Source organism: Epinephelus fuscoguttatus, linkage group LG23, assembly GCF_011397635.1.
Source record: "Epinephelus fuscoguttatus linkage group LG23, E.fuscoguttatus.final_Chr_v1".
Classification (NCBI taxonomy): domain Eukaryota; kingdom Metazoa; phylum Chordata; class Actinopteri; order Perciformes; family Serranidae; genus Epinephelus; species Epinephelus fuscoguttatus.
Genome location: NC_064774.1, coordinates 7,756,713 through 7,773,946, shown reverse-complemented (window position 1 = coordinate 7,773,946; position 17,234 = coordinate 7,756,713). Strand labels below are relative to the sequence as shown.

Below are 17,234 nucleotides of genomic sequence, written 5' to 3'. Positions count from 1 at the left end.
TACCTGTGCAACCTGAATGGGCTACAGGTACGGCCTCATGCTACCAGTAGTGATGAGGACACTAGCAGAAGACCAAACTAGAGAAGAATCAGTCAAGAAGGATAAGAAGAGAGCAATTTTACTTTTGTCTCTCCATTGCACCTGTTGTCACTTTGATTTGCACCAAAGCAGCTGAAACTGATTCACAATCACTGGTGCTCCCTGAATGGACAGATTGATATTCCTTAAGTTTAACTGACTTAATTTGACTTTTTGAGCAGTGTATTTGTTCAGGTTCATCTGGTTCTTTGTCAGTTTAATCAGTTTATGCATTTGTTTGTGGTGATGTCAAACATGTAAATTAGCTTTGCCATTGTTTTAAAAAAGACTTGTGTTGCGTCACAATACGAAAATATAAAGAATGCAACAAATCTTACATTTATTTATTTTGGGGGTGCACATTTTGCAGTTTTCTGTCCTAATTTTTATATATATATTAAAAGTGAATGCACCTGATGCCAATCCAAGGCCAAGAATTGGTTGCCAGTTTTTCAAAATGGCTGCCAATAGCAAACTGGTAACTGTTACTGTCAACCCCAGCTAAACACTAAATATTAAGTGATGAATTGACAATAATCCCCAACGCCTGTGGTACATAAACCTATAACAGAAAATAAGAGTCATTTGAGTCGGAGGAGCTCGTTAAAAGTATTACTTTGTTTCACAATATACAAAAAAAAAAATCAATCCACCAGAATAATATTGACAGAAACATTACAGTAGTAGTACATCAGTACAACATAGTGCAACATGGTACTTACATTAATCAGCCACAAAGGGGAAGCAACAGCTCTGATAATTCTGTACAGTCCAAAGAAATCAACATCCCACTGAACATATTTACACATTGAGGGCACGGTCACACATGAGCAAAGTTATCATCAGGGAATATATAGAGTGCTCCAGGAGTGCGGAAATGAGTTCACACTTTTGCACTTTTTATTGTCTAACGTTAGCTTTTTACTTTACTTTAATTTAGGCTTCAAAAATCATATAAATTGTCTTTATTTGTTAAGATTATCTTGCTGAGCAAAAGTTTCATTGATTTTTGTTCGCCACAGAGCTTATTTTCTGCAATAATCCAAAATCCGATAGAAAAATCCCACAGGCTTTATAACGTGGTAACCGGGGCAGAGCTAACCTCTGCATCAGCCTACAGATTAACTTCATCCCTGGAGGACGTTTTTTGCCACCCGTTCACTTCCACTCAACGCGAGCAGAGGGGCAAATGAGACACATGTTTCCGGTGATAAAGCAAATTCACGTTAAAGCTGGGCAATATCATAGCGAGATATCAGACTACATATTGTCTTAGATTTTGGATACTGTTGTATCGAGATACGGCATGAATTATGTTTTTTCCTTCTCTTTAAAGGCTGAAATATAATTAAGTGATGTAAATTTATCACTTCCCAGACTTTTATTTCTATTAATGCTCACCTTAACCCATTAAGTCGGTATGTCCACATTATTGATGATCATTAATCAAATGAAATGTGTTAACATATCTGAAAAGAAAAAAAAATAATAGTCATCCCTTCAACTCACATAAGAGAGCGCATTTGGTCCTAGCATTAATGAAGTCCAGATACAGTCTAAAATATCGTGACAACATATTGCCCAGCCCTAATTTACGTCTTCGCATTGGGTGCAGTTCAACTTTGGTGAACTTTGACAAGCGAAGTTGCAGCCTCCTCCAATAGCAAAATGGAGGACGTGATTATTGTTGCCATGTTTAACCTGCAGATACTGTCTGACACTGACCATGAAAAATATGAACTGCCTCACGTGAGAGACGCTACCTGGCTGACAGTGTGTCATGAGACAGGTGTGGAACGTAAGAAAATGGGAGGTGTACCACTAACATTATATTTTGCAATGTTTAGTAGCAGGCTAGCTTTTCTATGCACGAGTATCGCGTCGCGTGTGACCGTGCCCGAAAAGAGAAAGGTTTCCTGGTGTGTCAGCTAACTTCAGTTTGATTCAAATAAGACGGATGTGAATTAAGAAGAGAGGAGATAAATAAATAAATCATTTCCCATGTGTGTGCTTCAAGTGATTTCCATCAGTGACTTCAACAAGTGAAACTGCAGTTTCATAGTTTTAGTTCAGAAGATTTTAGCAGAACATGAGGTGTTTATTGCTGAAGTTTGACATGTTGTGACATTAACTTTGAGTCCAGTTTAGAGGATCAGCTCACGGCATGTTTATCATCGTGTCAGCCCAGAACTGTGAGGTCCTCCGATGTGAACCATTCTCAAACATGATAAACAATTTCAATCAAATGCCCCAAAATCCCAGTGAGATGATCTAAGCGCAGATATTTTACAAGACTGACTTTGAAAAAATGTAAAAAAGATCATGCCATTTACTCTGAATAATGCCTGCGTATTGATTCACATGTACACCCTTTATTAATTGCATTTCCCTCATTATATTATACACGTTATCTTGTTATGAAATGAACTCTGCCCCAAAACAAAACTTGTGTGGTTCCTTGTATCAACTGGATTTAACGGATATGTGCACTTTGACTTCGGTGATGTTTTATGTTTGTATGTATTTTACCAGAAAAATTGACAGGCGATTTTGGTTTGTTCCTGCTCAAATTTAAATACAAATGCTGAAAGTAATAGTTTAATGTTTTGGGAAACGCACTTACTTTCTTTCTTGCCCAGAGATAACTGAGAAGATCGTTATGTCTCCCGTCTGTGTGTGTTAAATATGAAGCTAAAGCCAGCAGCCGGTTAGCTTAGCTTAGCATAAGGACTAGAGACAGGGGGAAACAGCGAGCCTGGCTCTGTACAAAGGTCATAAAAACACTTGGATAAGAAATATTCCCACACACACGACACTACGTAAAAACCACAACTTGCTGTTTTTATACTTTGCATTTAAAATAGGGCTGCAAATAATGATTATTTTCTAGAGCTGCCCTTTGGGAGTCTGAGATTCGAATCATCACATGGAGTCAAGCAGTCATTGTTTCTACGTGTGCTGTGTGCTTCTAGGGACGTTTTGGTCCCCAGATTTTGTTGCGGACTGAGCGCTCCCAACTTCCACGCCATCTTCTCTCTTCTGCTTGGAAGTGGTGAATTTACAGCTCACATGTACCTAATACGACACAGTATTTGGCTTTTGTATGATATCTAATGTCGGCAAAAAATGTTAAGCATTTCTGACCCAACGTTAGCTTGTTACTCTATTGCATGAATGCCACTGTCAAATGACAAAGAAAAGTCAATAAATCGACTGATTGTTGCAGCTCTATTTTAACAAACAAGACATGATGTGTTTGACAGTGAGCTGTTTCTCCCTGTTTTATGCTAAGCTGAGTGGCTGCTGGCTGTAGCTGCATATTAGCCGCACAGAAGTGAGTGATATCAGCTCTCTGCAATGAAACAAACTATTTCATGTTCTCGTTCTTAACATCTTGACAGCCATGATGTGGGATTTAGTCACACGTTACTTCAGTTTAGAAGAAAACTTTCCAGCTGGACCCAGGAAAGAAAACTGGCACAGAATAACAAAAATAAAATAGCAAATATAAGCACGTTGTGTTTCTTCCCTTCAACCTGCTCAGTGTGATTACTGCAGGATTAATTGTTTTTCATCCCATTTGGTGTAATTACATAACTTAAAGGGATAGTTTTTTGAGGTACTTATCCATAATCAGTGTATTACTAACAGGAGATGGTGGTCGGCACGCCCCCAGTTTCGAGAAGCAGGCAGGAGTCCCGGTATAGAAGCTAAGCGATGTGCTGCTGTGGACGGGCGTCACAGCAAAAGATATTTTAGCCACCTTAAAATAATGTATATCATTTTGACTGTACACTATATATAGCCTATTTTCAGTTTACTTTGCTGCCAGACTCCATTGACAAAATCAGTAAATTTACTCACAGACCACAGGAGCTGCTGGTCCACCACTGCCTCTGTGGTTTGATCTTTTTGTGATATTCTGTGACTTTGCTGAACCTGAACTTACTCTTTTTGATGCTGAAGTCACACAATAACACAAACAAACTAACTGATGGAGGCAGCGGTAGACCGGCAACCCCACGTGTTCCGCAAGGTAAAATTACTGTTTTTGTCAGTGGGGTCTGGCGGCTTTGAAGAGAGAGATATAACAGCTTCAGTTCTTCAGAAATCACTGAGGTAAAGCGGTGAAAATACTTAAACTGAAAAAATTGTTTAGCTTCTGTGGCGTTACTCAAGTCTGCTTCTCCAAAATAGGGGTGTCCTGACAACTGCAAGTAATGCACTGACTATGGATAAGTGCCTTATACAACCTCACTTCAAAAAATCGGAACTATCCCTTTAACATCTACCTAAAACACCTTCACCTCATGTATGTCTCCATCTACCTATACAAACCAGAGCTCAACTTACGAACAGTTAACCTCAACCTCTTTACTATTCTTGTTTACTATGATTTCATTTCCTTCTGATTTTGGGGCACAAAAACTACAGCCCGTTTAAATAATATTGTTGTGAGCGTAACAGCTACTGGCAGCTCCAGTTGAGTAACAGCAGCACCAGGCTTTGAAACGACACATTAGTCCAACACCAAAGAAAACTACAGGGTCAAAAACAAATATTTTCAAGAGGTTTTTTCCTGCTCTCTCTTGTCTGGCTCATCCGCCTGTCTGTGTTTACCTCAAGCTCCTTATGTCTCCAACAGCTCTACAGACAACCATCCCTAATTTCAGAAAACTCTACATGTTGTAATTATTATAAAGATTTTTTCCAGCTCATATTTTGGGTAATTCAATCTGGCATGAATGTGGAATTTGATTTTAAATATCGTACATGAATCGTTCCCTCTCTTGCTTCCGTCTCCTCACACCTCTCCTGTATCTGTATCTCTGTACCTATCATGATTTTAGAAATGTGGTTCACTGACAACATGTTGACTCTTCTCCTCCCTCTCTTAATCCACTAGCCCTCTCACCTTCCTTTTCTTTCTCTCACCCTCTCTGTCTCTGTCTCTCTACGTGATGTTGGATATGGGGTCGCTGATTTTCAGACACCTCCAGTAGATGGTTCTTGCCATGGTGAACAGAGCGAGCAGGATCAGCAGCACCCACGAAACGTAGATCCCTTTGGAGTTCTGGGCAGGCCTCCACGTGCCAACCTGAAAACAGAAAGTTATAAGGGAAAGTAAAATGACTGCCTCGTGGCTGTATGCCTCCGTGTGCAACTCATGTTACCACTTACAGTTTACATCCATGTCTGTGAAAACATGCTTCATACACGTCTTCACCCGGCAGCACAGATCTAAACACTCAGGACAGTTTCAAAATGGATACCCACAATTACAGTCCTCAACTCTGACCAAATGTCTCCCCTTCTGTTCCTGAGATATGATGCTGAGGCCAGAAAAGTGTTTTGGCACAACATATATTAATATATTTCATTCTTGAGTCCAAGTTCATGTTTTTGCTAAATCTGAGGAAGCTCCATCAAGGCCTTATTGAGATATTGTGTACAGGAGAATGAGACTGACGCAAGGTCACGGTAACCTTGATCATCAAAATCGGTTCATCATTGAGTCCAAGTGACCGTTTGTGCCAAAGTTAAAGAAATGTACTTCAGCTGTTCTTGAGATATTGCCTTCACAAGAAGGGGGTGGATGCAAGGTCACAGTGACCTTGACTTTGGACCACCAAAATCTAATCAGTTTTGTTGAGTCCAAGTTGACGTGTATGCCAAACCTTTACAAAATTCCCTTGTGCTCCCCTTAAGATACCCCTGAGACAGAATGAGATAGACAAGGTCACAGTGATGTTGACCTTTGCTCACAAAATTCTAATGAGTTCAAGTGGATGTTTTTTGCCAAATTTGAGGGAAATGCCACAAGGCCTTCTTGAGAGATTGCGTTTACAACAATACGATTGATGTAAGGTGACAGTGACCTTGACCATCAAAATCAAATCACTTTATCCTTGAGTCCAAGAGTCGTTTGAGCCAGATTTGAAGAAATGTCCTGAAGCTGTTCCTGAAATATCACCTTTATTAGAATACGATGGCCACAATGTCATAGTGACCTTGACCTTTGACCACCAAAAGCAAATCAGTTTATAGTTGAGTCCAACTTACGATTTGTGCCAAACTTTTAAAATAATCCCTTGAAGCTCTTCTTGATGCATCATGTTCACAAGATTGAGGTAGACAAGGTCACAGTGACCTTGACCCATGATCACCAAAATCTTATCTGTTTATCGTTGATTCCAAGGGGACATTTGTGCCAAATTTGTAGCAATTCCCTTAAAGCGTTCTTGAGATATCGCCTTCACAACAATGAGACGGAGGCAAGGGTACAGTGACCTTGACCTTTGACCACCAAATTCTAATCAGTTCATTCTTGAGTCCAAGTGGATATTTTTGCCAAATTTGAAGAAAAATGCTCCAAGCTCTTCTGTAAGAGACTGTGTTTAAAAGAATGAGACAGACACAAGGTCACAATGACCTTGACCATCCATCATTGTTGAGACTAAGTGATCAGTTGTACCAAATTTGAAGAAATTTCCTTGAGGTGTACTGATATTACCTCCACGAGAATGAGGTGGATGTAAGGTTACAGTGATCTTAAAATACATTTTGAGAGGTCAATGTAATCTTGACCTTTAACCTGAGAACACCAAATGCTAATCGGTTTATTCTTGAGTCCAAGGGGATGTTTGTGCCAAATTCGAAGAAATTCCCTAAAGCTTTTCTTGAGATATCACATTGACAAGAATGAGATGGATGGAAGGTCACAATGACCTTGACCTTTGACAACTAAATTCTAATCAGTTCATTGCTGAGTTCAAGGAGATGTCTTTGCCAAATTTAAAGGCATTCCCTCTTTTTGAGATATTGTGTTGATGAGAATGGGACTGACAGATAACCTGAAAACATTATGGCTGTGGCCAACGTTATCACCGACATCAAGGCATAAAAAAATGCTCTTCTTTCTAAACTGTCTTCTCACACACACACACACACACACACACACACACACCATGAGTCCTGCAGTGGAGGCGACAAGCACAATGAACAGCAGGAAGCACAGCAGGCTCCTCCTCCTGGGGTACCGCCGACCAATAGAAGAGCTGCAAACAAAAGCAGGGAAATATATTATAAACAGTCAAAACAGAAGAACTGTTTGTTGGAGGGAGATGTTGGGGCTCTTACACTTTTCGGCAGTGAGGACATCGGGCCAAGGTCCGGTCTGAAAACTCCGTCCACTGGAGGAGAAACAGGAAGTGGAGCATCAGTGAATAATTCTGAAGATGACTGATTAAAAATAAAATAATAAAGAAGTGAAACTTGCACTGTCATCTGTGTGTGAGTACCAGGAATGTGTTGGAGCAGTGTCCGCAGATGATCCTGATGCCAACGGGCTGATGCTGCGGTTCAGGACTTTCCCTGCCAATGTGAACTGGTCCCAGGTTGATGATGCGTTTACTGACAGAGAAAAAAATAATAAATGAATAAACTAATAAATAAACATGTGTCACATGTGTGTTTTTGTTTGTTTTAATGTTAATCTACTCAGCTGTTTGCACCAGGCTCTCTGATTCTGTATAATGTGTTCCTTCTCTTAATGTGAAAATAATTTTGAAAAGTGGTATATGAATAAAGTTTTCCTTAAAGTTTTTTTTTTATCGTCTCTCATCTCCGCACAAACTGTGGCTGCTCCTTTGCTGCTCAAAGCTTTGAAATGACACGTGACGCTGCCGGGACGTATGTGGTCTACACACGAGGCCACACTTTAATGTCACAAAAAGACAACCCTGACCACTTCCTCTTAAACTGTGTGGGATATAAGAGAAGTGTAAGAAAAGTCAATGGATTTTTATATTTACTGGACTCTGACATGATTTTTGTTTTCTTGCTGCTTGTGTTACAACATACATTTGAGCATTTGGGCGTATTTTATGTCAGCCACGGTGAAAGGTGTTGCTCATAATAACAAAACCACAGAGTCATTACACAGCTGTAGTGTAGTTTCACGCAGCTCTACTGAGCGTTTTAGTGTCATTCAGCTGATTGTTTTGGTTTTCCAGCGTCATTTTCAACAGCAGGCGACTCTTTTCCGCAAAAAAAGCTCTGGTAGGATGCTCCAGAAGCTCACCGGGTAGAGTCAAGCAGCAGCTTCTGGGGCTGAAAGATGAAGCCAACATGAAAGTGCCAAAATACTGCAGTTCCACTAATGGCCACTTGAGGCTGGCTTCAGAAACAAGTCAATCCCTCTAGACCACCATGTTAAAATGTTCAACTTTACAGCAGAAATGAACATGTTTACAGCCTGGTAGAAAAAACAGTTTTGATCTCTATAGCTACTTTCAATATTCACGCCAAGTGTACAGAGGATGAATTTTTATATTACTCAACCATTTACATTTTACTAAGGCTTAAAGTTATGCATAATTCAGGGCATGGCCGCTTTGAGTGGCAGGCTGTCTGCCCTCTGTAGTAGTGTGCCTTATCACCTCGATCATGCCTGCTGACATATTGACGTCATACTGTTACCCACAGCAACAACAAGCATGGTTGAAAGTGAAATTATTACGGACTCCGTGGTGGTTGCAAAAAGAGGAAGAGCTTCAGTAGTGTGGAATAAACTGTGGCGAGACTTCACAGACTCTTTTAATGAGTTACTGCTCAGAGGGAACTCATTCAGTGGCTCTCCCTGTCCTCTCTCGCCGTGCGCACACGGGAGTCGGTGTTGTCAAGTGATTTTGTCATAAACATTTGGTAATGTAAACCTATGTCACACTCGCGGCTCGACAAAAAACTGTGTGATGATTAGAGGAGAAATGGCAGAGCATAAAGGTCCAGGTGGAAAAAAAACAGCTCAATCATTTAGGATTTTACTACAAGAAGGAAATCACCTGTTGATTTATATATATATAGATCCTAGGGGACATTCTTCTATGGGTAGTGCGTATACCTTTAAATCCTTCCCACAGCGGCCTCGGGCCCTTTGCAGCATGTCATCCCCTCTCTTTCTCTCTCTCTCTCTCTTTCCCACAACTCTAAATGAACAACAATGTTGCTCCGTGTAAATAAACAACTTTTCAACGAGTTTGCCATGAAAACTTTTAACGGAAATAATATATTTGTGGGTGTACAGCTTGTTTCCGCTGCCCCCAGGTGGGCAAAAAGGCAATATTAGGGTTTAAATTACGCATTATCCGCTTATTGCAGGGGCAGCAAGCCAAGCAAAGCACCCCAGACATCCCTCTCCGCAGCAACGCTTTCCAGCTCCTCCTGGGGGCGTTCCCAGGCCAGATGAGATATGTAATACCTCCAGAGTGTTCTGGGTCTTCCCCGGGGCCTCCTACCAGTGGGACGTGCCTGGAACACCTCTAACAGGAGGCGCCCAGGAGGATCCTGATCAGATGCTCGAACCACCTCAACTGACCACTTTGACGCAAAGGAGTAGCGGCTCTACTCTGAGGTCCCACCCAAAGTCTATGCTTCTCACCCTGTCTCTAAGGCTGAGCCCAGAGGAAACTCATTTCGGCCGCTTGTGTATGCGATCTCAATGTTTTGGTCACTACTCAGAGCTCATGACCAGAGGTGAGGATTGGGACATCGATGGACGATTAATCGCCTTCAGCCTCAGCTCTCTCTCTATCTTTACCACAACAGCCTGGTGAAGCTCCCGTATCGCAGCAGAAGCCGCGCCAAACCGCCGATCCATCTCACGCTCCATTTTACCCTCGCTTGAGAACAAGAACCTGAGATACTTGAACTCCCTCACTTGAGGCAGGAACTCTCTCCCAGCTCGGAGGGGGCAATCCACTGTTTTCCGCAGAGAGCCATGGCTTCAGATTTGGAGGTGCTGACTCTCATCGCCCCAAACAAAAAAGTTTTGCAGAAAAACATGTTTATATTTGTCCAAAAAAAGAGGTCTTGTTTCTGACTCAGAACAGGCATCTTCGCCAGTAAATTGCAAACAATAATCAGAATTTTGAAGACTTTCAGCTATACAATAACAACAGCTAATCTATGATGATTTATACCAGTGGAATTAAGGGCGCTTTCAGTTCGACTGGGCGGGGAATGCCGAAAGATTTCACACCTTCATTTGGTTCGGTTCACTTTCATACTGCACTTTTTAAAGTGGACCAAACCACCTGGGCAACGTCACGCAGTTACAACAGCTGCTCGTCAGGGGGCAGTATTGCCCGAAACGACCGCTGACCAGGAAGAAAAAAACCATGAGGAAGAAGAAAACCCGGCCAGGACCGAAAACAGAAATCCATTGTGGGTAGCCACAAGCAACTGCGTTACACAGTCCTCTGACCATATATCAATAAGCACCTGCACCTCCTCACTACTCCATTTCCAAATTTTGCTTTTTTTTTTTACCTCTGATTCTCCCAGTTCGCACTGTTGGCTTTGGGGGTTTTCCTACCCAAAATACAGTTTTCAAGCGGACCAGCGTTCACTCGTATGGTCTGCACCAGAGTTCAATTGAGCGTTCACACCACTCCAAACGAACCAAACTACCCGTGAAAGCGGACCAGGGTTCGTTTAACGCGGACCAAATAGCACCAGTGTGAATGCGCCCTGAGACACGGAAAAAATCTAACGTTGGGGAGTCAGATTTGTTTTTGAACACACGACTGAATTTGTCACTTTCAAACCAGCGACCATGATTGACAAAAGACAGTGATTTTTGCTTCATGTGGATGACAGCTCTCCTTTGTTGTGACTCCAGTGAAATTAAGGCTGATATGATGTCTAAAACCATTTTCTACTATTGAAGGAATTCCTGAAAAGCTGAATGATCTCAAAACAACAACAGCTCCTCAGCATTATCTCATCCATGACTGTATTTTGCTGAATGGCAGCTGGATGGATGATCTGTGCTGCACAGATGGTGTGGGAACAAGCCAGAGCTGAGAGGAGTGGAAAATAATCCCACACTGTTTTTCTGCTTCTCACCAGTACGGTCGTGGACAGGCGATCCTCTGCGACGTGACTTTGCAGATCAGAAGACAGTTACACGGACAGCGGACGTACTTCTTTCCAACAGGGGCGTTCTTTATCGGCTACAGAGAGAAGGATGGAGACACAGACAGGAGAAGGAAATATCAGACGCGTCACTTTGTTGAGTTTGAGTTTGTTGAGGCTGATGTTTTATGGGTTCTCAAACTTCAGACGCATTCTGATGTGTGTAAACATGCTAAAATGCTAACACAACTCCAAACTAGTATCAATTCCATTATTTGGCTTCTAACATTTGATAAAAATGCAGCATATTTCTATGAGAAAACTGAACTGCAGCAGCAAAAACAAACAAGGCATCAAATAAAAACTGTGCGCATAAATGTATCAACATTAAATACTAAAAATCTCAAAGCTACAGCGTAATGCAGAAATACAGCAATCGAAGGTAACAAAATTAACAGTCAGCAGCTTTCACTTTGAAAACACTGGGAAACACAGGCGGACGAGTGGTTTTATGATGGGGAGCCCTGTGAAGGAGCTGTGAACAGTCCAAAGTCCTACAGCACCACTCCGTAGACGACTCCGTGTGACTCACCGTCGCTTCGTTGCAGATGCTGCACTTCACCACATGCTGGTGTGTCTTGCCCTCCACAGATATGGCGCTCTGACAGACCCGGCAGCTGATGACCGGAGCGCTGCTGCTGTCCGGGCTGCCCTGCGGCGAGTAGGGCGGCGGAGGCTCACCTGGTGCCACTGAGCTGGGGAACGGCGCCAAACCTGGAGAAGCAGGACGAAACAATATAGTTAGTTTACTGTCAGTATATTATATATATATATTGGAGGGTCAGTAAACACCAAAACAATACTTCTTTGCTCCCGAACTTTGAAAAGCATAAACATGTTTTCTCTTCAAGCCTCCTTTCCTTTTCACAGCTACGCTAGCGCCGTGGCTCTAAGGATGACAATGACCAACGACCTGCAAAACTGAAAATGTTCCCGTCAGCCTCAGCCATACGAAGGGCCGTCGGTCAAAGTTGGGCCGTCAGTGAGCATCTGTCACCCGAGTCGGTTTGGTGTGTCCCGCACTGTTGCCCCTTGTCTGCAATTTTCAGCTGACTCAGCATGATCAATCTGCGTCGGTGAATGAAATCACTCTGATTGGCAGTTCAACTCAGCGCACCAAAAAATAAACGGAAGTGAGGAAAGTAAACAAAGAGCTAAAGTCAAGAGGGAGTGAGACAAAAACAAACATGTTCCATTAAGTAAGATTATTTTTCTTTAGCCATTGAGCTCTTCAGCAGAAACGTTTCCTGATGGTTTGTGTTGTTGTTCAGTGGCGCACGGTACATATGCTCTGTTCTTTCAACATCGGAATGTGTTGTTAATGTGCTAACTGGCTAACTAGCATCAACATGCTCTTCTAGTTTTCTTTTCTGGATGATGATCATAGACTAATGAGGCAGGCACAAAGCGTGTGTGCTGGTCGACTGATGGTTCACGTGCAACATTTTGGCCGAAACACGGTGATATCAGACGACGCAGCTGGGGGCCTTCATCGCTACCAGTTCTCTTAAGTCTGTTTAGTGTGTCTGGGCCTTTAAAAGCTAGTTTACAATTGTTGCATGCTAACACGCTACATTAAGACTGTGAACAGATTACCTGCTCAACGTTAGCATGTTAGCATTGTCACTGTCGGAGCATTAGCATGCCAATGATTAGCTGTTTAAACGATACATATCGTCATTTTTAAGATACGTTTTATTTTGAAAGTCTGTGTCACCGTCAAACAGCGGCAGGTAGATGGGAAGCAGCCAAGAGAAAGACGATGAGGATGTTATTTACTCTGGAATAAATCAGCAGTGTGGAAATATTGTGGATTTCGTAGAGCACATGACGCATGTAAACAATGCTGTTACGTGATAAGCAATGACATAACGTTGCCTGCCTGGATGGCATCTAACTCCGGTCTCACTACAGTAACATTAGCTGCTCTGTTTCAGTCACGTTGGGCTGGGTATTCTGCAGTGAGCTGCATCAACAGAAACAAAAACCACCTCCACAAACATCACAAACAGTAAATGCACTGTTATGAGACGAAACAATAACCTCAGGGACACAGAGCGGGGGTGTGTCTTCACATTATATTGAGGAGTATTGTTCAAACTGGATCGCACAACAGGATGAATTTTGTGGGTACCTGACCGCACATCTGACGGCAGCTTTCTGTATTTGAGAGCTTTAGATACTCTGAATATCAAGACACACAGTGAGTGAGTACACAAACACAAAGTCAGTTTTAGAGCTGTAATAACGGACACAATGCTTCAAACTGGTTGTTCCTCTGTGCACTCACAGTGAGTCATGTATCGGTCAGTAAATACTGTATATTAACTGTATGGGTTAATGAGACATTATCAGTGAGTGGCACACCCAAAAGCTAAACTTTAACATGAGTGATACAGGAAGAGAAGGAACAGGAAGTGAGAAAAAGAAGTAAATTCACAGGTCATAAGACACAGGACACAGGAGAGGGATTAAGAGCAGGACACGACACACAGTCTGGATACAACTTAAGAACTTAAAACTCTTTCAGGGCTGATTATTTTCAGTATTGATTCATCTGTCACTTATTTCCCGGATGAAATGAAAAATCTTTTAGTCCAGAAAATGTCAGAAACAGTGAGAAGAAGCTAATTTTCACATTTGAGAAACTGGGGAGAGATTTTTTGATATTTCTTGTTGTTGTTGTTTTGGTTTGATAAATAACTTAAAGAATTGATTATGAAAACTGTTGTCCAGTTATGCTCTGTTGATCAACTAATCGACACACTGATTTTTTTTTTAACGTGGAACTGCTTAATTCAGTGTTTTTACCAGTTTAAATCACCAGGTCTGTTTGTTTTCGAGATGAAGAGACCTCTACGGAAAATGTGACTCCTGGTATAAACCTCCTGAACGTCTGAATCTTTAGCCCCTTTTACACTGCCAGATTTTTGGCGAATGTTGGGCCATTTTGCAGGCAAGTTTTGAGCGTTTAGACACACAGAGCCGGACTGGCGAGTTGATCCATGGTGCTCAATTTTCCACCGCGTATTGGCGGAACCCTTTTAGTTTCAACAGACCGAGACGTGTGCGACCCACTGGCGGTGGATAAACAGGAAACTAGTGATAGCAGGAATTAGCGAGCAGCTAGTAGCAAGAGGGAAACACAAACCTGACAGACACTGTAAAGATGAGCAACTGGGGAGACAAGGAATTGCGTGCCCTCCTTGCCCTCGCAAACGAAGAGGCCATTAACCGTCAGATGACGGGGACGGTGAAGGACGGGCTGACTTACGAGAGATTCGCCGAAGGACTGACCAGCCGTGGCTTCCCTCCCACGTCACTGTTTACGTCACATGCTGAGCTACACGTGTTGTTACTTGCTCACGCCCCCCATTGCCCCGAAAAAGGCACATTCTGTATGAACAAAAGTAGGTAGGCGGCATCTTGCTGCACTTCCTGATTTTGTTTTTATACTGCCAATGCTGAAAAAAGACTGATTGGGCTTTCCTGCAAATTTGCACAATTCCTGTTTAAAAAGGGCTTTAGATTATGAGAGAAAAAGTTGACGACAGATTAGCAGGTGCTACATTAACAGCCCGTGTCCAACATGCCAAACTTGATTTCTTACTTTGTGCGCGATATAGAAAAGCAGTTGCATTTTTAATCAACTTATGAAATTTGTGATTTTAATGTTGTTCATATGACGCTGAAATTTATGAAAATTAAAAGCCTCCGGAACATCTGGACTTTTAGTCATCAGGGACAAAAGGTGAGCATAGATTAGCAGGTGCTAGTATTGCAGCCCGTCTCTGACACGCCATACAGTGTCAGAAAACATTGATTTTTAACATGAAACTGATTTACTCTGTGTTAAAATCACCTGGTCTGTTTGTTTTAGAGAGGAAGAGACCTGTGTGGATAATTCAGCGCCTGGTAAAAACCTCCTGAACAAAGATTAAAGGAATTCTAACTAGGAGGGGAAAAGTCCCCCTAAAGTCCTGGATACACTGTACAATTTTGGGCTGTCCCAGACGAAAGATGACCAACATGAACGAAACGTGGTGATATCTTTAGTCGTGGCACTTTACCTGAGCATCACACAACATCATTCTTCTACTCCTCTACATTTGCCTGACAGCTCAGATTACAGATTTTCACACCGTTCCTGTCAAGTGAAGACTATCTCCAGAGCTGCTGATTTAATTTGAATGTTTCTGGTAAGCTTGAAGAGGGAGTGCTTCATTTACAGCGACTGCAAACATGATAATCCTGTCAGCTGATGCATAGCTGTAGACTGAATGAGCACAACCTGAAACATCCACAGCAGTAAACTCATACACATTAAAACAGCTGTAATATTAACCCAAAAGCATCAGATATATGAGAAGAACACTGACAGGGAACATTTACAGCACTGCGAGTACATCTTGCTAACACTGCTTAAATACTAGAGTGAGGTTTCACTTGTAGTGGAGTATTTTCAGTGTAACTTAGTCGTACTTTAAACCACTGTGTGGTGTGTATTCAGGATCACTGTCGCTACACTGTGGTAACATAAAAACGTTGCTAAACTTTATTAACAACACCTGAAGTGGTTTCATGTTGATTAAATCCTTCTGTGTGTTACTGTAACTTCATTATTTCAAAGCTAACGTTAGCCAGACTGCTACCTAGCTAGCTAGCAAACTAAAGCTAGCTAACATTTGAAGTTTATCGACGTTCTCCGACTTAAATGCGACATAAAACCGCAAATTTCGCTGTTAGTAAACCCGATAAATATGTCTGCTGATAGACAAACTGCTGACTTACTCTGTGGTTTTGGCAGATATCCGTGCAGGCTGCCCCCGGGAGAGTAGCCGTTGGTCCCGTCGTGCTGCTCGGATAGCAGCGGCGACCGTTCCCCGTCCGCCATCGCTCCCACCGGATCCCGGCCTCAAGAAGAGCCTCTGCCTCGGCGGGGGAAACCCTCTGACCCCCGGTAGAGAGCTTCTTGAAGAGCCGCTGAGGAGATTTCGACCCCGGAGCTTGTCAGTTGGGGGGGCTTGACACCCACATGACTCTGCGAGAACACGGGAGGAAACAAAAACATCTGTCACATGACTGGGATCTGAGTCACGGCTGTGATTGACAGCGCGCTAGGCCAATCAGCGAGCGCGGTTCGGATGGGCGGGCTCAACGGCGTTTGACAGTCAGGGCCGAGTTCCAATACTGATATACAGCATCCTTTACTGGGTCTGTAAAACCTTTTCAACAGGGTCTTACAGATTCCTTTGCTCTAATCTGCAGCAGCTCTTCGTGACTGTAATATTTACCGTCATATTCTTTTGTTTGAATCCGTTTTTCCTAATTTGCTTGTTACATTCTGGTCAGTGTTTTGTGCTATAAATAAGATGTTTTTGGAAATAGTTTTTTTCCTTATAGCCTCAGTGTGTAAAATGGTGAGTAACAGTGACATCAGCGGTCAAATTCTTGAGTTTATCGAGTTTTTCAGAAGTATCTAGCGACGAGGTGAATATTTATTCAGGAATCTAAACCATGTTACGATATGTTATAGCTTACCAGTGAGATATAGGTTATCTGTGAGATAAATATTAGGAGTGTTTTATTTCTAATTGTTTTGGTAACACGAGCAAACATTAGCACCGTAATGCTAAAATAACACGTTTTAGGTGATAGTCACGGCACAGTGTGGCAAATATAGGTTGGTACGATTATAATATGCGTTTCCAGAGTGTTCTTCCACAGGACACAGGGAGAGGAGGAAGAGGGAGAGGAGGAAGACCAGGGAGAGGAAGGGGGCGAGGGCGTACAGGTGGTGCGGGAATGGACAGGCGAAGAGGTGTGTCTCGGCTACCCAGAGGGAAGAGGAGGAGGAGGAGAGGGAGGCTAGGATAACGTTAGCACGTAACTCGAACTTAGACGAGAGGGAAAAGTAGTTGCAAACATGAAGCCAAAATGATTTTAAAATATCAGATTGAATTACCTGTCTAGCAGAAAGCAGGCAACCTCCGCATCCTTTGTGAAATCCACCTGGAATAAGCAACGCCGATATTCACTAGTGTTTTGTCCCGTCCTCGCTTATCTCATCTTTTGCTTTTATTTGGTGGCGTGGTTTCCCTCTTACGGGGCAAAACATATGTGTGGTCCTCCATTTAAAGTGCGACAGAATCATAAAAGTACAAAGCAGGTTCACGCAG

At 42.4% G+C, this 17,234-nt stretch overlaps 1 protein-coding gene across 1 annotated transcript; it reads right to left on the bottom strand.

Annotated features, from left to right (window-relative positions):
- Positions 1 to 678: 678 nt before the first annotated feature.
- LOC125883529 (type I phosphatidylinositol 4,5-bisphosphate 4-phosphatase-B-like) lies at positions 679 to 16,143 on the bottom strand. The gene is made up of 7 exons (XM_049567852.1): positions 15,847 to 16,143; positions 11,588 to 11,769; positions 10,987 to 11,093; positions 7,380 to 7,491; positions 7,219 to 7,271; positions 7,046 to 7,136; positions 679 to 5,176 (listed from the first exon to the last, which is right to left on the bottom strand). The coding sequence occupies exons 1-7, from the start codon at positions 15,947 to 15,949 to the stop codon at positions 5,033 to 5,035; spliced, it is 792 nt and encodes a 263-aa protein (XP_049423809.1). The 5' UTR covers positions 15,950 to 16,143; the 3' UTR covers positions 679 to 5,032.
- Positions 16,144 to 17,234: the final 1,091 nt, after the last annotated feature.

Excerpts from the sequence above, each read along its gene's own strand:
- LOC125883529 (XM_049567852.1), bottom strand. The coding sequence starts at position 15,949 with ATGGCGGACGGGGAACGGTCGCCGCTGCTATCCGAGCAGCACGACGGG. Across the intron at positions 7,272-7,379 it reads ACTGCTCCAACACATTCCTG|TGGACGGAGTTTTCAGACCG; the intron begins GTACTCACACAC and ends TTTCTCCTCCAG. Across the intron at positions 7,137-7,218 it reads TGTCCTCACTGCCGAAAAGT|CTCTTCTATTGGTCGGCGGT; the intron begins GTAAGAGCCCCA and ends TTTTGTTTGCAG.